The sequence below is a fragment of the Scomber japonicus genome, chromosome 9 (assembly GCF_027409825.1).
Source record: "Scomber japonicus isolate fScoJap1 chromosome 9, fScoJap1.pri, whole genome shotgun sequence".
Taxonomy (NCBI): Eukaryota; Metazoa; Chordata; class Actinopteri; order Scombriformes; family Scombridae; genus Scomber; species Scomber japonicus.
In genome coordinates this window covers 20,055,863-20,075,328 of record NC_070586.1, presented here as the reverse complement: position 1 = coordinate 20,075,328, position 19,466 = coordinate 20,055,863, and the positions used below count along the sequence as shown (strand labels likewise).

Sequence of the window (19,466 nt, the reverse complement as noted above, 5' to 3'; positions counted from 1 at the left end):
AACAGTTTGGGGATGGCCCCTTCCTGTTCCAACATGACTGTGCACCAGTGCACAAAGCAAGGTCCATGAAGACATGGATGAGAGAGTTTGGTGTGGATGAACTTGACTGGCCTGCACAGAGTCCTGACCTCAACATGATAGAACACCTTTGGGATGGAGTTAGAGCGGAGACTGAGAGCCAGGCCTTCTCGTCCAACATCAGTGTGTGACCTCACAAATGCGCTTCTGGAAGAATGGTCAAAAATTCCCATAAACACACTCCTAAACCTTGTGGAAAGCCTTCCCTGCTTTGCAGCCTTAGCTGCAAAGGGTGGACCGACTTAATTTTAAACCCAATGGATTAAGAATGGGATGTCACTTAAATTCATATGCAAGACAAGGCAGGTGAGCCAACACTTTTGGCAATATAGTGTATATGTGTCCCTTTTAAATAAAGACCAGGAGATTTAAAGCCATTTTATTGTGCCTATGAAAGTTTATTTATTAAAACATAAAAATGTTGACTGAATGACAGAACATAAGCACATGAAAATTGAGTTTGTAAATACTAGATAACTACAAGAATTCACTCTGTCATCACCACCTGCATTAAGACTTTAAACCCTCCATCTTGATTCAACCATTTGTATTTGCGTGTTTCCGACTGTGATGGAGAGAAAAAACAGACTGCTGTCATAAAAACAAAATAACTTATACACAGAAAACTGTAAGCGTGCAACTCTGACAAATGACAGTGATCATAATGCTTTTTTTTGTTTTGTTGTTAATCTGTGGTTATAAGTCGTACAATACATTTGCAAAACTTGTTAGGAAGATCAAATAAATGAATATGTAGTACGTTTTTTTTTTTTTTTTAATAGATGGAAACAAACAAACTAAAAACACAACTGACAGGAGAAATCCTGCCAACTTCCATTGCTCCTCAAATGATCCTTCGCCTAGAGACTTGAAGGTTTCATCCTCTTGTCGCTCCTTTATAAACGGTTTTCCTTACATGTGAAGCTCTTCAAAGTTTCCCGCAGCTTCTGTACAGCCGCCTCATCCTCTTCCACAGCCTTGGCGCAAAGAGACTGCACCCTGCTGTGAAGATCCTCTAGGCACTTCTGTTTTACAGGCACAACAAGAGCAACCAGTGAGCAACCAGTGAGCGATCTCACCATATTTACAACATATTGAAATAATATAAATACAGGTGCAGATTCAAAATGAGTAATGCCACTATCAGACCAGGTATGTTTAGGAAATGATCAAGAATCAAATGTTAAAAATGTTTAGATTAAGATTAAGAGTTATTGTGCTTTCATTAGTGTGGTTTAAAGTCATATTTTTTAGCCTAACAGTACAATTCAGCTATCATTTGTGTATTTTATAGAATCAAATATTTTCCTGTATGTAAAGGTATTGAGTCAAAGATGGCTACAGTAGCCTAACAACCACAGTTTAATACTGGTACAAATGTAGACTTTACGTTTAGAGGAATCTGTAGATGCCTGCACCCGGTAATTTTCTTTCTTATGTGAATTACACCTGATATATAGATTCTTTCTTGGTGGTACGAGGGAAAGTTTTGATCAATTTACCTCTGTAACCGACAAGTGGTTAGTCGCCGTGGTACATACAGATGCGAGGTTGTTAGCCACTATTCGTCTCTTCTCCTTTGTCTCCTGCAGCACCAGGTGGTACCTGAAGGACAGAAGAACAGATTTAACAGATCTAAAACAAAAAATCATTTAGGCAGACAGAAACAGAGATTTGGAAGATGTTCACTCTCACAAACTAAACCCTGTTTTATTAATGCGTGAATGAACAAGGCAGAGGTAATCCAGTTGGATCAGTATTTCTCGGGCTGTTTGATTTAACCTTTTGTCAATGCTTTGATTTTTAGTGGCTGTAGGCTCCAGCAGTATGAAAAAGTATCCGTGTTGATAAATATAAAATTGTTACTTACTGTTGTTCTGTTGCCTTCAGCTGTTGTACTGACTCATCGTAACCATAACTAACATTCTTCTCAAGAAGTTTACAATGGTTCTCCACGGACTCCACCTCTTCTGCCCAGTCCTGTTCCTCTCGGGCTAGCTCCTATATGAACACAGGAAAATTACTGTTAGTACATTTATGACACACTTTCTGTATGTCCAAATGTTAATTCCTTTTTTTAAGTTTGGAAGACAAATAGTTCAGTGCAGAATTACCACTGCAAATACAAGTTTAATGTTTTCTTTAATGTCATTAGTAGATGAACAACTGTGCAGTTGCTTTTTTCTAAATATCTGCTGTTTTCACATCTTAATCAAAAGGTCTGTTCTTTATATGCCATGTGGTGCACCTCACTAACATGACAATAGACCATACCTGCATGTCAGAACCCAGCCAGTCATCCAGCTTGCGAATCTGCTCTCTCAGTTGCTTCAAGTCGTTGGACTTGTCCAAGATATTAGTATTCACCTTGAAGACAGATACACAAACATATGCAACTGTTACAAATGACACAGGACAACCAGACTAAGATGTGGCTGTTTTTGGTTTTCAGAATTTTTGTTACCTGTTCACAAGACTCCTCCAGACTGAGTTTCACGTTGGTCAGTCGACTTTTCTCCTCCTCAACATCACTGTTCAGTTTCCTCAGGAGCATCTACAAAACACAGCAGAGATTAGAACAATTACACAAAACACCAAAGTCTAAGTTCTTTGTCTCATGATAAAATGACACATTTTTAATGACTTACAATTGAGTAAATAAAAAATAGTAACTAAAACTAGAGTAAATAAAACTATAACAACATTAAGAAGTTATTAAAAAGTCTGTTCTTTTGCTTATCTTTGTGTAAACAAAATCACCTCAGAAGCATTATGTACCTGTATCTGTGTTTTATGCTGAACCATGCTGCTGGGTCCACACTGAAAAGGCCTGATCTCAAAATCGTGACCACAGGCGTTCTCTGCAGAGAGTGGTATCAGCTTCAGTTTACGTGCCAGTTTGTGGTACTCTGCTAGCTTCAACTCCGCCTGAAATTGAAGGAAATAACAAGAGGGTCAGACTCAGGACAAGCAAAGAGTCTAATAAAAAGGTCAAAATTTGAGCCACTGAATATCATAATTTCCTGAAATTATAAAATTATGCATTTTCTATTTAAACGCACCCATTTAAATCACACAAATTTAGTAGGAGACAGTTTACTGGTCATCTTTGCATACATATCAGACATGTATGATACCTTCTCTTTCCCTTTGGCCAGAGCAATCTCTTCGTTCCACTTGTGTTGTTCAGTATCTTCAAGAGACTTGCTGAGTGTGGAGATGGTCTGCTGGAGCTCCCTCTTCTCTCTGTTGATCCTCTCTACATCAGCTGGAGTAAACTTCTGGTTCTGCAGAAGGTGCTGCAGTTCATCCCGTTCATGTTTCAGAGACTCAAGATGACTAACTGCAAAATGAGAGAGGGGGGGGGGGGGGTAACATGATGTACAGTGCTGTAAAGAGGTACTTGCCCTCAACCTCTATTTCCTCTACTGCTGTAGATATCTCATACTAACTTGTTTCACATCCTCAAACAAAATGTAACATGTAATCACATCCTATTCATAGTTCTGATTGCTCAACTGTTCCAAAGACCTGACTGACTGAAATTGGTAGCTGGAACCTTTTATTTCCCATCATTACCTGTGTTGTCCAGCTCATCTTTCAGTTCGGAGGTTTTGCTCTCCAGGTTGGCTTTGAAGACATCCAGACTGCTATGATAAGTCTGCAGCTTCTTGAGGTCTGACTGCAGCTTCACCTTTTCCATCCTCTTGGTCATTAAACGATCCTGTTCAGCAGAAGGCAATTTAATAAATGTTCACCAATTTCATTGAAGATGTTTGACATCACTGGTATTTGAAATATCACACACTCAAATTCAAATACAGATGTTAAATCTCATCTGTATTTTCTGTATGAGTGAGGAATAGTCTGAGGAGTGCATATAAGTGTTCTGACCGTTTGGCTCTCCTTCTCCAGTCGTTCCACCTCTTCAGTTAGTATCCTGTGTTTCTCCGCCATCGAGGTCAACAGGGCTTCGTCTACATTGTAAAGCTTCTCTGTGAACACACACACACAAACACATACTTAGCTGTAACATACGAATATTATTTTTTTATTTTTTTATTTGTAAACTCACAATACACAATTAACATTTTTTCCTTAAAAATGTATATATAAAATTGAAGTCTTAGTTTTAAAGGGAGTAAAAACAGCAACAACAAAATGATTTATTAAAATAAACATGATGCTCAAATATAAATAGAAACCCATTTCAATATTAACACTTGTTTCAGAGAGAAGCTGTGCTTACTTAGTTTATTGAGGAATACTTCATCCTCATAGTCATACGTGTCATCACCCTGCATGAACTTGCAGTACGTCTCGGTTGTGTAGTCCAAGAAGAGCTGCAAAGAAATAAAATCCAACAGAAGATTAAAAAATATGTTTATAATGTTTCAACAACAGACATACAGTATGTCATTTTGACAAGTCTCATAAATAATAACATTATCTTCTCATTCGTTGTGCTTTGTTTTACAGTACAATATTAAAGGAATAGAGGAGTATTTATGTTGTGTTGTTAAAAGTAGTGTGTACCTTGTTATATTCAGCCCCTTCCTCAATGTTGTCACTGTCTTCACAGAAGTCACTGAACAGTAGCTCCTGCTTACTCGAACCCCAGTAGATCTGACAGAAACACACATTTGAAAAAAACTGTTTTAGGGAATTTTGTGATGTATGCATTTTTGTTGTTCCTTTTGTTGCATTTAGCATTCTGTACAAATTAATATGGTGGCCCTGAAGGGCAAACGACAACAACAAAAAGGAAAACAACAAAATTAAACAAAACACAACAACATTAACAAAAACACAACGACATTAACTCCTAAGGGAAAGGTTAGGTACCTGCAATGACAAGGATCACTGCTGATTGGATGAAAGCACATTTGTCTTTTTAACAGGTGGGAAAGGCTGCTTTACGCCTCATATAACTCCTGCATCAATATTCCCATTCACATGTTTCTTTCTTTACAATGGCGTGCCCCTGTTTGGATGTTAACGTGTTAGATGAAGAAGCTCTACCAGCCCTCACCATCCACAGACGATCTGTGTTTCACTAAGTTTCTTATATTCAGTTAGATATGCTGAAAATCTGTCATTCATTCATATATGAGAGAGAGAGAGAGAGAGAGAGAGAGAGAGAGAGAGAGAGAGAGAGATCCTTGTCAAGCATGTTCCGTTAGGAGTTAATGTCGTTGTGTTTTCCTTTTTGTCTTTGTGTTTTCCTTTTTGTTGTTGTGTTTTTCTTTTTGTCGTTGTCGTTTGCCCTACAGGGCCACCATAAATTAACTTGGTTGTACATAAAACCAATCCACTATTTTCGACTGGAAAGTTCTGTTTGCTCACCTTGACATTATCAATCAGCCACATGAGGGCACCCAGCGCTTGAGGCCAGGTATGAGGAGCTCCGACAGAATACATTGAACACTTGGAGAGAACAAATGGATACCTGGAAATCAGAAAGAAGACAGAAATAAGGACAGAGACAGATATTCGACACTGAATTCAACAAGACAGTCAGTATGAATGCCAATACAAGCCATGCTCTATTTACTGCATATTCCATCAGATAAAGTCTGGCCACCAAGTGTATGTATAAAACATGAACGTAAAGGCTACATGAATGCTAAATCAACTAAATATGAATAAAGCCAAAGTATTTTCACCTCAGGGCTTTCAGGATAGCTGGGACCTCCTCTTCTACTTTTGATTTTGGCATCTCAAATGTTGGGTCAAGCTGGCGGTAGATGAACTCAAACATCTTCACAAACTCCTTGGTAGAGGGAGACTGCAGGGTCTTGACGGACAAAGTGCCAGGGTAACCCTGCTCTGTCAAGAACTATAAAGATGTAAAAGAGAATATCAGATTTGGGAGTTCAACACAATCTTTTATTTTGTTGCAATTACAGATAGTATAGTACAAAAAAGATAAGGCTACAATTTAAAACCATATTACTTATAATAACCCACTTGCTAATAGATAGATTATATCCATCTTTGATGTTTGAATAGCATATCAAATTCTGACTAACTGAACGCAGACCTCATTTTGGAACATTTGAGAATAGTTTTCCTCGGTGTATGGCAGTAATACACACCTTAATCGTTGTTGAATGCACTGTGATGACATAAGTTACCACAACACAAAATACCAAAATCAATCCAAATCATAAGCAGTCCGTTGATTTGGCCATTTCATTTAAAAAGGTTGCAGTAATTTAGCAAAATTGCAGTCTCTTGCAAATATTGCAATCACCATTTCCTGGACAGATTGATTACTTATTAGGATAAAGATCCACTTCCACAGTCAGTCAGAGTTTTTGCAAAGGTTTACTCAACATTAAAAGGTGTTGCAGTGTCAAAACAGACAAACCTTTTTGTTTGTACACCATTTAGTCTGAGAAGTGTTTTTACCTCATGCAGTTGTCTGATACACTGCTGGACAAAAGATTTATCATGCAGAGGTCGAGCATCTTTGATCTTCTCAGTTCCTCCAAACCCTGACATGGTGCTGTTGCGACGCACGCCAGCTCCACTAGTCCTGCAGTCAAAATATTAACACAATATTAAAACACAACAACTTATCAGTTTTGTTACTTGGCAATGAAACTGATGTATCACTTCATTTGCATCTCAAAAATTGCATTGCGAAAGTGTTTAAATGGAAAAGCCAAAAACACTCTCATTAGTTTAGTTATTTACAATGAAACTTTAAGTATTTTACCATTTTTAAAAATATATTATTCTCCTATCCACTAGATATTTAAATACATTAGGTGTGTAAGATAAAGAATATACATTTTAATTTCTTACTTTACTTCATCTTACAACTACTGTAATTGTACTGGTAAAATCTGTGTTAAACTAATTTTATTTGTGTGTAGACACTATATGTTCTCACTATTTTATAGTTATTTTTAAGAAAACATTCACATACCGAGGACCAAAGAAGCTGGTCCGCCTTTCAGAGGTCACAGACTGTGGTTTGGGTATGTTGAGCTTTCCAAAAGATGGTTTACTGTAAAGAATGAGACAAAATGCACGTTACACTTGTTGACTTCCACATAGTTGAACAAAATCTATCTTCTATTCTTCACCTTTCACTGTGAAGCCTCCTACAACATAGTTTCCTGGATTGTTGTCCCAGTTTGACATCACATCAACAGAAAACAGAGTGAAACTATACCAACATCCTGTTTGTCTCTTATTCTACCAACAATATTGTCCATTGTTAAGCAATCACTGTGTAATATTTTGGATATAACTTTACATTAGAAATAGTCAATGAGTAAAGTGTATGACTACTACACATACTACAGGTGTGGTGCCCAGTATATGATATAGGGAAGTAGTAGCTATCAAACCATATTGTTTGAATGTATGAAGAAATGATTGACTGTTATTAGAGTAACTTTAACCAAACCTCTGAGGCGTTGTGTACACCATGCTCATCCTGTTGCTGTCTTGCACCCTCATAGCAGTCAGCTCCGACGGCCTGCCTGATGCCCGACTCATCCTCCCACTGCACACAAGTTATGACACAAAAACAAACACGTCCTCTATTAACGTCATTTCACTGTTCATAAATAATACATAACATAACTATACATTACTACGACACTGTTGGCTACATATTTATTATAATGTCAGTGGATATGACCACAGATTACGTTGATATCTGTCAGTGTATGTTATGGGTTAGCTTAGTTAGCCAACCAGCAAAATGTTAACTACTCTTAATGCATGTGTTGATGTAACTAGATTAAACTCAACCCGTCGAATAAAACTTGGCCTATCTAACATTAATATGACCACTAATCATTTCCGGTTTGTAGCTTTAAATAAATTAAACAATTAAATGTTATGAACGATGATGAAGAAACGTAACTTCGACCGTAGCTTACGTTATCAACGGTTAATGTAAAGCGTCTGGCTAGGAATATTTCAACTAAGTTACCAAAACCGCTACATTTTTACCACATGCTGCTCGCTTAATATTCCCAGTGAAACAAGTTAACTTTAATAGCTGAACACGTACCGATCCATATTGTGTAGCCTGAGAGTTAATGTTTACAAAATGAGCCAAAGGTTTGAACTGAAACCCGCCAAAACAATACAAACCAACAGGCCGTGACGTCACAAAACTACGGAGAGCAGCTCGGGACAAGAAGGTGTCGATTGCGCCCCACTTATCACTGATCAACAGCGTCAAACACTAAAATTGTGCGAGCAATGGGCCTCTTGCATGTATGTTTCCTCATTTTTTATATTTGTTCTTGCACAACATGTCAATAGTCATGTGTCGTCGAAACCGAGTGGGCTCTAATTGTAAGAATTCACCTCACTTAAAATGTAATGAGAAAGGCACACATGCTAAACTTAAAGTAGGTTATGGGGCGGATATGATCCCTGCTGCCAGTAGACTCAGGTGGGCCTGCCTAAATGACTTAAAGCAATAAAGACAAAGGGAAAGTCTCTCTTTTTGCGTCACAATAATTTGAGTGAAAATGATATATTAATAAGTGTGTTAATTAATCATAAACAGTGTAATTTGTTTGGAATGGTATTTGTTTTGGATAGTTTAAAAAAATTCTAATTTACAACATTTAATATAAATACATTGTTAAATACTCTCATAATAGTGTTTGGTGTTTTACATTAATGTTTTTATACTAAACATAATGTAAATAATCACAATATGGAACTTATTAAGTCTAACATAACTACGCTGAATAATGTATGTGATATAGGCTATGTGCATACACACCAATCATAGGTGAAGTAATGTTTCATTTGGCTGAATTATAAAAGCCAGAAATAGTTAGAATATATAACTGAGCCAAATGATCTGGCTCATTTGAGTGATCCACAAGGCAATACGAGGAAAATACATTTCAGGACTCATGAAATTCTCTTAACTGCTTGAAGTTGTCATGAATTGCTCCTTTCAGGATGATGCCACCTGTTTACAAGGAAGTGTATGTTTGTGAGATGTGATCATGAGTATAATCCAAACCCCTAAAAGTTTCATCCACAAAAAAGTGCCCAAAGAGTAAACACACAGTGCAGCTTCAAGTCCTGTGTTCAGAAATCAAAACAAATGTAGGAGTGACAGCAGGAGACCCGAAACAAAATGTGACTCCAGCTTACATGCCATCAGAGCAGATGTGGGCTGTGACAGAAATAAAGAGGCAATGCTTTGATGTGAAATTAGACGCTAAAAGAATATTTCTAAATCAAAGCGCTCCGTGATGGGAGGCAGTCATGTGACAGTCACAGAGATATTAAAGAATACTATAGACTACAGGTGATGTTACACTGTCAGCTGCAACATAGCATGATAATGGACAGAAATTGTAAAATCTTTAAAAAACAACTTTTGAATGAACTGGAAGCCATAATGATGAAAATCTGGTAAACAGAATATACATTTTGCATTAGGTTTGCCTTACTTGTACAATAAATTTAGGTCATTTCTGTATTAGACTTCAACTCAAAAACTATTTAAAAAGTTTGCAATGTATCAATGCATTGTCCAATGTAGCTCTGATTATGGCAGACTATAATTTTGAAAAAACATTCAATTTGTATGTACTTGTATTTACACTTGGCATAAAAATATCCAATAAACCAACACCACTAATGCTGGGTATCTTTCATGGAGACCCAACTATCCTAAGAGCAAGCCTTGTCACAAGAAATCAGTTTTACATCAAACAATGCAGTTCAGATTATGGCTGCACTTCTAGTTTGAATGATTTTTGTTTTCACAGCTTGTTTCCAGTAAATAATCAACTCTCCTACTTCTGTCAGGCCTGCCAGTGTTTTAGCAGAATCCAGGTCTACACTTTTGTTCATTTGCAAAGTGAAAAGATCAGATTAACACTTGGAGGACACAAGTGACAAAGAGAAGTAGAAAATTTATTGCAGTATTTGTTCCACCAAAAGGGTATGAAGCCCCTTTCCTCTTATTACTAGGGTGACCTAATACAACAAAATCTACATTTACAAAATATCCTCCTGCAATAGGCCACATATACTGCATGCGTAGTTCGAAATAGAATAAATTATATTCAGAGCACTCTGCCATTGTACAGCATGGACAAATAAAAGTGAACAAAAATAAAAATTCTTTTTTTTTTTCTTCCTTTTTTTTTCCTTCTTTTTCTTTCAAATATCTAAAAGCTAAAAGGAAAACCATCAGGGTGCTAGTAGTATAATAAACTCCAAAAACACTTTAATAAGAACATCAAAAAGACTAATTTCCAACATTCACTTAAGGTTTTATTCTTTTTTTACAGCTTTTTTGTCTTCAGAGATATAAACATTTTAGTTTTTTGTCGTGTTAAACTATGATACAGTGGGAGTAGAAATGAGCGACTAGAATCTGCTGCACAACAGCGAAGGAGCTCCCACAACAATGTTGACAAAACATTTCCCTCCAGGTCTCTTTTCCGATAACCATTTTAAGGGATAATTTGGGTGAATTATTCCTTTAATGCCTTCTGGATTCTATCCTCTGCACTTGTACACAAACAAAACATAGCAGTCCCTCTAATATAATAAGTCTTATGTTTTGTGTCATTTCATTTTTGCAAGAATAACTCATGTAAAAGTATGTAGTGTCAAATATTCTTGCCCTCTTGTGTTTTCTTACAAAAATGAGGAAGGAGAGGAGGAGGGTAGGAATCCAGTGAAGTTTGGCTGTGTTGTTGGAGGTGGCAGGTTGAGGAGGAGGAGCAGGAGCAGGGAGGAAGGGGATTTCGATAAAGTAGAAATGGAGCAGGGGGACCAAAAATAAACAAAAGAAAAAAAACAAAAAAAAAAAAAAACACACGGGAGCCATTAGCTAGCCCCTCCTTCCCGCGCTGCATACAGTGAGCGTAAAGTCTGTACTACTTTGTTGCTCAGTTTGTGGTTGCTGGTCAAGGCAATCTTCTTGTAAATGATGTCCGACTCCTTAATAGTGTCCACCCAAGGCACCTGTTTGCGGCCATCGCGTTTCTTGGCATCTGCCCAGGGCCCCGAATAGGAGCCGGCCATCCAGTGGATGCTGTATCCATTGGACATCTTCTGGATGACTCGAGCAATTTGCGGCCGGTCCTTGTACTTGGGGCAGAAAAGGGCAATCACATCCATAGCATCCACTGTCTCGCTCATCCGGCCGGGGTCTGAGGAGTCACCTGCTCGCCTTGACCTTCGAGAGGACTGCAAAGAGGACAGAAGTTGAAAAAACTGTTTTCCTTAAAAATGTATTTCATAAACATATATTTCTATATATATATATATATATCTCACCCCTGGGGTCCTTTCATCGCCATCACTATAGTCATCATCTGTCTCTGGTCCTGCCTGATTGCGTGGACTGGGTCCTGACATGGGGCCCAAGCCTCCCAAGCCTCCCAGTAGGGCGTTTATGGCTTTGTTTCTGATGTTAGCACTGGCAGACGCTTCTCCCTCTTCATCCTCTTCGTCTGGGTCCAGATGCTCCATCAGAACCTTGAACTGTGTTGAGTGAAAAGACCAGAAAATAACTTTCAGTTTCACACTCCACATCAACCTCTAAAGGGGCGTTCACGCAAAAGCGTCTGACGCAAATTGAGCAACAAGTCTACATAGAAAATCAATGTAAATGGCACGATAACACGCAATTTCATATCAGGCGGCGCGAATGAAGCGCCTGAAACGTGAATAAAGTTGGAAAAAATTTACTTTTCAGGTGTCATCGTGCCGCAACGTCCAATCAGCAGCAAGTTTCTCCCCATGTCACATCCGTGACGCAAGCGTGAATGAAGCAATGATCCAAAAATTCATATTCATGATCAAGTGGCGTGATAGAAGCGATTGCGTCAGACACTTTTGGTGTGAATGCAGCTTTAGAAATAAGTTTGACAAAGTGGAGTTGGGGTGCAAGCTGACAAGACTTTAAAATTATTTGAAGGGCTTAACTTTTTCTGAGCAGACACAGGCACACATATCACACAGATGCCAGACAAGTAAAGGTCATGTACAGTATAATTAACAAGTGACATCTGCACATTGCTATCCTTCCTCAGGCTAAACTTAGCAGAATCTCATGTAATACTCTGCCAACAGCCAATCTCTCCTCATATTTTATTCATTTCATATCCAAGTTGAAAAAGAAACAAACTTTTTAATTTGAAATGTCTTGTTCAGATGTTCAGATGACTGGAAAATCACTGAGTCTTTAAATGTTGATTTATATAAGATAGAAAATAAGACAATAGATTTATAAAAAAGCAGCTATTACTGATATAGAAAATATTGTCAATGACTCCAAAACCTGATGTGTCTTCATTACTTACATCTAGGTACTGTTTGACAATCCGCCTTTTGACATCGCCTGTCAATGTGGCGTGAGCCAAGTTGTTGGAGATGAAGTCCATGGTTTGTCGTGGGTGGAAGTGAGCATTGCTTTTTCTGTTCACTGCCTTATCGTACACCTTGGCAGACTCCGTTGGGGAGTACTTCTGAATTTTACTGTTGAAAGAGAAAAATGTCAGAAGTAGTAAAATGAATAAATACTAAAAAGCTCAGATATATTGTTTTACATAAAGGCAGACACATGTTTTGTAGCTCTTACCCATCAGAGAATCCGTACTGGTTCTTCAGATGCTGTTTGAGCACCAGCAGCAACAGGATGCCCTGAACAGCATTAGCGAAGTCCAAGAGCCCTGAGGGATTGTCTGGGAGGAGCCTCATTACTTTTTCTGCATCATCCACCTTCAAATCCTCCAGATCAGACTCTGAACTCTCTGAGTCTTCTACTGGTTTTCTGGCCTTTTTGGGCCGCCGTACCACATCGTCCTCACTGTTGCAGTTGCCGTCCTCATCGCTCCTGGGAGAGTCGCAATTCATTTTTTCCTCTTCATCCTCCCCATCCGACGTGTGCTTCCACTTCGGCTTCTTCTCCTTACGCCTGGGCTCCTTCAACAGAAGCTGAAGAGAGACAAAAGAAAACGTAAACATAATGTTAATACTAAGTTCTTTTTTCTGTGATGTGCTTTTCAAGATTTTTTTCAACCATGTTTCTTGAAGAGACACATGCACCCAACTACAGGTTTGATGTGAGGTACTTTGAAAAATAATATCCTACCTCTTTGAAGGTTTGCAACAAATTGCTGCCAGACACAGACAGACAGATGTCTATGTGGTGCATGATGAAGAGAGGCTCCTCCTGGCTCTGGTATGGGAAACAGGCCAGGTTGTCGGCAATGAACAGCAGCATGTTTACTTCTGTCTTCTGCAGAAAGAAAAAAAAAAAGATAGAAGAGCAAGGTTTACAGTCTTACACGTTTTGTCATATACAATACTTGCACCTTTTATCACATTTCTTTCCAAGACAACTGACAAACAAATACTGTTGGAAATCCTGAAGTACATTTAAACTGGCATGTGTTCAATGAGTCAACACCACTATACAATTAGAGGAGGCTTACTAACCGAACTGTCATCGAAGAGGTTCAGCAGTGAGATGAGGAAAGCCCTCCGGTGCTGCCTGTTCCCCCGGATCATGCTGAAGAGGTGGGAGCAGAGTGCTGAGTGGGTCTCGTCCTGTCTAAAACCTCTTATGATGGTCTTACGAGACATTTCAATGGCCTGTTGCAAATTGTATGACATCTTCATTCCAGCAACTGCCTTCATCTGGGAAGAGATACAGTGAGGAGGAAGTGTTACAAACTCAGCAGTTGAGAGAGTTGTTGAGACAGCTGCTTCAATGGGAAAATGCCAAGAAAATAATGAGTTTGAAATACATGTTAGAGAATTTCTCCAGCACAAGTAAAAGGTCCATATATGGTCATCAGTCACAACAACTAAATGCAACAAAGCAGCAACGTTTGAAGTGATGGATTTTAAGGGGAACTGTGATGATTTTCCACATCTAAGTCTGGATGGTTGTACAAAGCCTTTTGTGGCAACAAATGGAGCTGTATTCCTTATTTCCTCATTCAGGTAAAAAAAAAAAAGTTTGGCTGGTGCAATAATTATTGAACTTAACAGAAACGAAAACCAACTCACATGGATGAATCCTGTGTACTTCTTGTCAATCTCCACCAGCTGCTGGTCAGCTTTGTTCCTCATGCTGGGCTCAGGGTCTGTTCCCATGGCAATGAGGTAGGGCACACACTGTGCAGATAGGACAAAAGACATGTTGTGTTAGATGACCACAGGGAGTTTTTAACTGGTTAAGAAACAGTCTCAATTTAATACTGATGCCTCTATATCACATACACAAGCACACAACACCATCAGTGAGAAGATTGTTCCAATTCCCTGCCAAATCAGATGAAACCATGTACAGCAGACCAGAAGACAAGGGCTGCAACTAACGATTATTTTCCTAATCGATTAATCGGTCGATTATTTTGTCGATGAATTGATGAATTGGATAAAAAAAGAGTTTTCCCCAGCCCATCATTCGAAAAAAAAAACATAATTTCGAATTGACAATGCAAAAAAGTGCTCAAACAACATGTTGCCGCTTGGACATCCCTGAGCTGTTGAAGTAATATGAAATTATAAATAATAATTTAAACAAAACAACTAAATGTTGATGTCAGATAGCTTTAACAAAATGACACATGTATGCTACACAAAAAGAGGTATTTTCTGTTGTTCAGTCGACCTGAGCTTTTGGAACAATAAATAAAAGATAAGTAAAAATAATGGTTTATTTTTGCAGTTACTAGTTTTACTTTTTCCATCATTAGGCTTCCATATAAACTATGTGTGCTAGATCCTGCTGCTCTCCTCATCTCCTGCTGCTGACTGTGAGATCTGAGCAGGTAGAAGCTGATAGTTCACTAACTATAACCAGGGAGCACACTGCAACAAGGTTAATGATCCACACACAGACATTATATCATTGATATGACGCGTAAAAGCCATAGCGTGCGTGCATACGTGCGCACTCACGCTTCGTGCCGACCTCAGCAGGATGCAGCACACACTTTCTAGTTTTATGTAGTGTGAACTGCTCCTACACTTTAGAAGATTTAGGTGAGATTGGTCTAATAAGCAGCAACACAGATCTATCAGGACGCTGTGCTCTCACATGCGCTGCATTGATAGTCACACACACACACACACACACACACACACACACACACACACACACACACACACACACACACACACACACACACACACACACACACACACACACACACACACACACAATCACTCTAGTGTGCGCTCTTGCTTGCTTCCAGATTCTGTGAGATTGTGTCTCATTTGCGGGCGTCAAGGAGCCGCTATCAATATGCCCCTACTTCAGTAGCTTATGAAGGGAGGGGGCAGGTTGTGTTATGAAGCCTACACCTAAGCCAAAAGCGAAGTTATATGGTTAACTAGCTGCTAGCAACTTCTAATGAAATCGAGCAAGTGATCAAGCAGTCATTTTTGCGGTGGCGCTGAGAATTCAACAGCGGTGTAACTAGGGGAAACACTGGTACTATTTGACATTTGAAACACAGCCAGTCAGCATGCAACAAATTTCTGCTTGTGAAACATGATGCAGAAGTTATCAGAAGAGCTGACTGAAATGTGAAAAGTCTGTTTGATAACATAATTTACATTGGGTTAAGTGCATTTTCAGTAGAAAATCAGTGGCATTTATTCTACATATCATTTAGTCTCATATTGCAATATTGATATTATACTGACACATTTTCTACTTATTCTGTGAGATTTGTTTGGGAAGACATCTGACTATACTTTTGAAAAGTCAACGGTTTCCAAAGAATTCACAAGAGGCTTTATGCTTTAATTACAAAATCTGTCTCTCCAGCTGTCTCTGCTTACCTGAACAGGATGGATGAGACCCTGGTTGAGTGTGAGAGCAATGACGTTGAGAGCAAAGTGCCGTACACTGGACTGGGTGTGGAAGAATGCCTCCAACACCTGTTTCAGATAAAGCTGCATAATGGAGCTGCTCATCCCTGAAGAGATGTCTCCCATCTCCTTCAGATCCTCCTGTTTTGAGAGTTTCTTCCCTGCAAGGAAACAAAATGCGATTTGTTCATTAGCCAATAGATATTTGTATTTATGTAGCACAATGCGTTTTTGCAATGTACACATAATAAAATCAATAGTTTATTAATCACTGTTTATTAAACAGTTTCACAATCACAACTCTATTAAATAACAGCAACAACCAGCGTTCCATACATTCTCTATCAGCTTCCTGCATCCGTGTGTCCTCCTCCTGAAGGTACGTCTGGAGGTTTTTGAGGATCTGGATTTTGAGGTTGATGGAAGAGGAGGCATCGGCCAGGATGCCATTGTACAAGGTCTTCACCTCTGGCACAAACATCTGGCTGGGATGCATGATTACGAGGAACCCTATGGGAGGAAAACAGCAAAGACATTTTGAGATTACTGATACAGTTACCATCTCCAACTGCTAGGATAAGAAAATCTTGATCATTTCTAATAAATATTATCCTGGCAATCATACTAAAGGCTCAATGGTTAAATAATGACAGGCAAAAATATGGTGACCTTTACATTTTTCAATCCTCATCATTTAAAAAGTGATGTTTTTACCTAAGCCGATGATGGCTTTGGTCTTGACTTCCTCATCCTCGTGTTTGGTGAAGTATAGCAGCAGCTCAAGAACCTTCTCCTTGATAACAACCTGTACATAAAATACATAAGACACATAATGTGAGACAGCATCAGTAAGGGTCATAAATCAATGGCTTTGGTTCCAAATCTAAACTAATTTTGGTCATTGCAGCAGTTGTAGTAAGATTTTTCATCAGTGGCTGTTTTGTTATGGAGTCTGAATAGCAAATAATTGTACTCGTTGCAATCCACTACTTTTCCAAACTTTAATTTCAAACTGTTAACATTATAAAACATAAACTGTTGTCTACCTTGTTGGTGCCCTTGAACTCCTCCAGGTCAAAGTCAAAGTGTCGGGCTAGCGCACCCACAGTGAAGAGCGACCGCAGTAGGAAAGGCTTGTTCGCTACTAACGTCGTGCTGTTTGGATCCTCTTGATGCTGAATCTTCAGCTTGTTAAGTGCACCTGTAGAAACAAAAAGAGTGTTATTGTATAACTGTGTGCCCCTTTGCTTTCTGGACCACTGGTCTATATATCTATATACAGTGTTATATTTACTTTATATTGCAGTTAGTATTGTATGGGTATTCTCTTATAAATTTTAATTTTTCACTTTGGCAGACTGCAAAAAACAACACACACGACATGAATGTTTCTACTGATATAACTCACCATAGAATCTGTTGAAGCAAGCCCAGACAAACTTGTAGTTGTGCGTGACTTTGTTAACAACAGCTCCAAGACAGCTCACACAGTGCTGGACCACCTGGAGAGAGGAAAACCACCATGTCATCTCTACGCTTAAACACTGATTACATTTCACAGAGTAAACCTGGTACGGCAGTGGTGTGTGCAATAGAAATGTCTAAAAAGCCACTGCCACTCACAGTCATGCCGTATTTGATGATGAGCTTCATGAGGTCTTCCTCGATGGTGGCAAGGAAAGTTTCACTGGGGTGCTCCATCAGAGGTACCACAAGCTCCAATATCTTTGCCACGTTACAGATGACCATGAAGTCATTGGCAGTCTGCAAGGAAGATAATATAACACTTATTACTGGGTAAGCTCTAAAAGATGACCAATCAGAAAAGTGATTACAAGAAAGGTGAAACAAATGAACAAACACCCAAAAACACATAAACACACACACACAATTATGGCAGCTTCTGATTAAGTTCATTAAATGAATGCCACTTACGTTACACTTTGTGGTCAGGTAAGGTTGCATGGTCATTGCATGTTTGACCATGAGCTGGGCCCTGATCTTGCTGAACAAGTACAAGGTGGTGATACACGCAACTAGCCGTGTTGAGTTTACGCCCTTGTTCTCTACAGAGGAAATAAAAAAAACAAAATAACTTTTACTCATGAAGTTTACAGATTGTTTTTTGCAGAAAAACAGTTGTGTTTCATTGCAAGTACACTTCCATATGGTTTAACATACCTGCAAGAGACTCCTCGTATTTGAGGATGTGTTCTACCAGATTGTCGACTAGCTGAACACAGGCCTTTTTGGCTGGCTTATATGATGCATCTTCTTCAGACTTGAGAAGCTAGAGCAAGAGGGAAAATGTTGATTTTTGCGGGTTTTAGAAACTGTCATATTGTCCAACAGGTGAGACCAAAACAAAACACTTACATTCTGAAGAAGTTGCTCAAACCAGTCATAGCCGGTGTCTCGGCACGCTGCCACCTAAGGAAGAAATCAGATGTGACAATGAAGAACACAGTGATCAAATTAAACAAAAATGATACAAGATCAGACTGATCTTGATCAAAGATATAAGCTTTTTGTTGATGTTTATTATTGTTATTATTGGATAAAACAGGTCAGCTGAACTCACAACATCAGTGATGTTGAGGATCTTTCTGGTCATGGTCTCTTTGTCATGGGCTGGAGTTGGAGTAAACCACAGTTTCTGGAATGTCTCATTCACCAGTTTCTATTAATGACAATACAAATTAATGCAAACAAAATAGGCATACAAATGAGAAAATAATCAAAGTAATATCTCGAAACAATTTAAATAATGAAGAGAAAAAAGGTGCAGATTGACCAAGTGCATCCATACCTTGATGCCTTCCTCATCATTGACCCTGCGGATCATCCTCACACACATCTCAGTAATCTTGGTGAAGGTTGGCTGCTCCAGACAGATGTCTCTGAGAATCTTGATCACCCGTTTCCTCACACTGATACCAGTGTCCTGTGCACAAAAAAACAACTCAATACATAAAGGTTTTGCAACATCTTGTAAACATGTGTCAAAAACAAGGTTTTTGTTTTCATTTACAAATGCTGGCATGGGGTGCAATAGCATTTTTCCTCCAATAAGTGGCAGTATAAGACTATAATGAAGAATGAACTTTGCATGAACCCTCATGAACATTTCCATGACAACAGGCACAGCAATGTGCTCACTTCTCAGATGCTGAGTACAAAGAATAAGTGCAAAGCTTTTGTGTTGGATTGCAATTCAAAATTAATAGCGCATATGACAAAGCTGCTTTAATGACTTGCGTTCATCCTGCTACTAAACTTGTTCTTTATACAATTAATTATTTCAATAGTGTAAAATCAAACCTGAAACAACCAAAGTAAGAGACAACTTTAAGCAACGTAAAAACTCCTGCGTTGCTTACCCATGTACACTCAGTGACAAGAAAAAACACCTTTCCTGCCACTACTCTTTGCATGTGATAAACAGGCACAGGCAACAGCAGCAACATTTTCACACTAGTTTTGCATATTAACGGTTTACCACGAATAAGCCTGAAAGGGAGTTTGAAGTATAA

General features: G+C 38.7%; 2 protein-coding genes across 2 annotated transcripts in view; both read right to left on the bottom strand.

Annotated features, from left to right (window-relative positions):
• Nucleotides 1-819: 819 nt before the first annotated feature.
• On the bottom strand, nt 820-8,147 carry ndc80 (NDC80 kinetochore complex component). The gene is made up of 17 exons (XM_053324933.1): nt 8,117-8,147; nt 7,502-7,600; nt 7,016-7,096; nt 6,493-6,619; nt 5,745-5,917; nt 5,425-5,527; nt 4,615-4,704; nt 4,328-4,421; nt 3,973-4,073; nt 3,658-3,802; nt 3,216-3,421; nt 2,857-3,006; nt 2,543-2,632; nt 2,353-2,445; nt 1,949-2,079; nt 1,581-1,683; nt 820-1,103 (listed from the first exon to the last, which is right to left on the bottom strand). Exons 1-17 carry the CDS (start codon nt 8,122-8,124, stop codon nt 975-977), a joined length of 1,923 nt encoding a protein of 640 aa, XP_053180908.1. The 5' UTR covers nt 8,125-8,147; the 3' UTR covers nt 820-974.
• A 1,952-nt stretch (nt 8,148-10,099) lies between these two features.
• Nucleotides 10,100-19,466, bottom strand: part of nipbla (NIPBL cohesin loading factor a) — a 28,745-nt gene continuing 19,378 nt past the window's right edge. The window contains exons 32-49 of the mRNA XM_053324929.1: nt 18,743-18,877; nt 18,515-18,613; nt 18,310-18,363; nt 18,115-18,223; nt 17,869-17,999; nt 17,557-17,697; nt 17,342-17,435; nt 16,980-17,134; nt 16,648-16,738; nt 16,270-16,443; nt 15,904-16,094; nt 14,119-14,226; nt 13,543-13,743; nt 13,196-13,342; nt 12,683-13,038; nt 12,405-12,579; nt 11,377-11,583; nt 10,100-11,286 (exon numbers count right to left, since the gene is read on the bottom strand). Coding sequence (XP_053180904.1) covers nt 10,924-11,286; nt 11,377-11,583; nt 12,405-12,579; nt 12,683-13,038; nt 13,196-13,342; nt 13,543-13,743; nt 14,119-14,226; nt 15,904-16,094; nt 16,270-16,443; nt 16,648-16,738; nt 16,980-17,134; nt 17,342-17,435; nt 17,557-17,697; nt 17,869-17,999; nt 18,115-18,223; nt 18,310-18,363; nt 18,515-18,613; nt 18,743-18,877 — 2,931 coding nt within the window. The 3' untranslated portion in view covers nt 10,100-10,923. The remainder of the gene's footprint in view (nt 11,287-11,376; nt 11,584-12,404; nt 12,580-12,682; nt 13,039-13,195; nt 13,343-13,542; nt 13,744-14,118; nt 14,227-15,903; nt 16,095-16,269; nt 16,444-16,647; nt 16,739-16,979; nt 17,135-17,341; nt 17,436-17,556; nt 17,698-17,868; nt 18,000-18,114; nt 18,224-18,309; nt 18,364-18,514; nt 18,614-18,742; nt 18,878-19,466) is intronic.

Coding starts and splice junctions, on each gene's coding strand:
- ndc80 (XM_053324933.1), bottom strand. Junction 6,620..7,015: donor ACCAGCTTCTTTGGTCCTCG/GTATGTGAATGT, acceptor TTTTGACTGCAG/GACTAGTGGAGCTGGCGTGC. Junction 4,705..5,424: donor GGCTGATTGATAATGTCAAG/GTGAGCAAACAG, acceptor TGTTTCTGTCAG/ATCTACTGGGGTTCGAGTAA.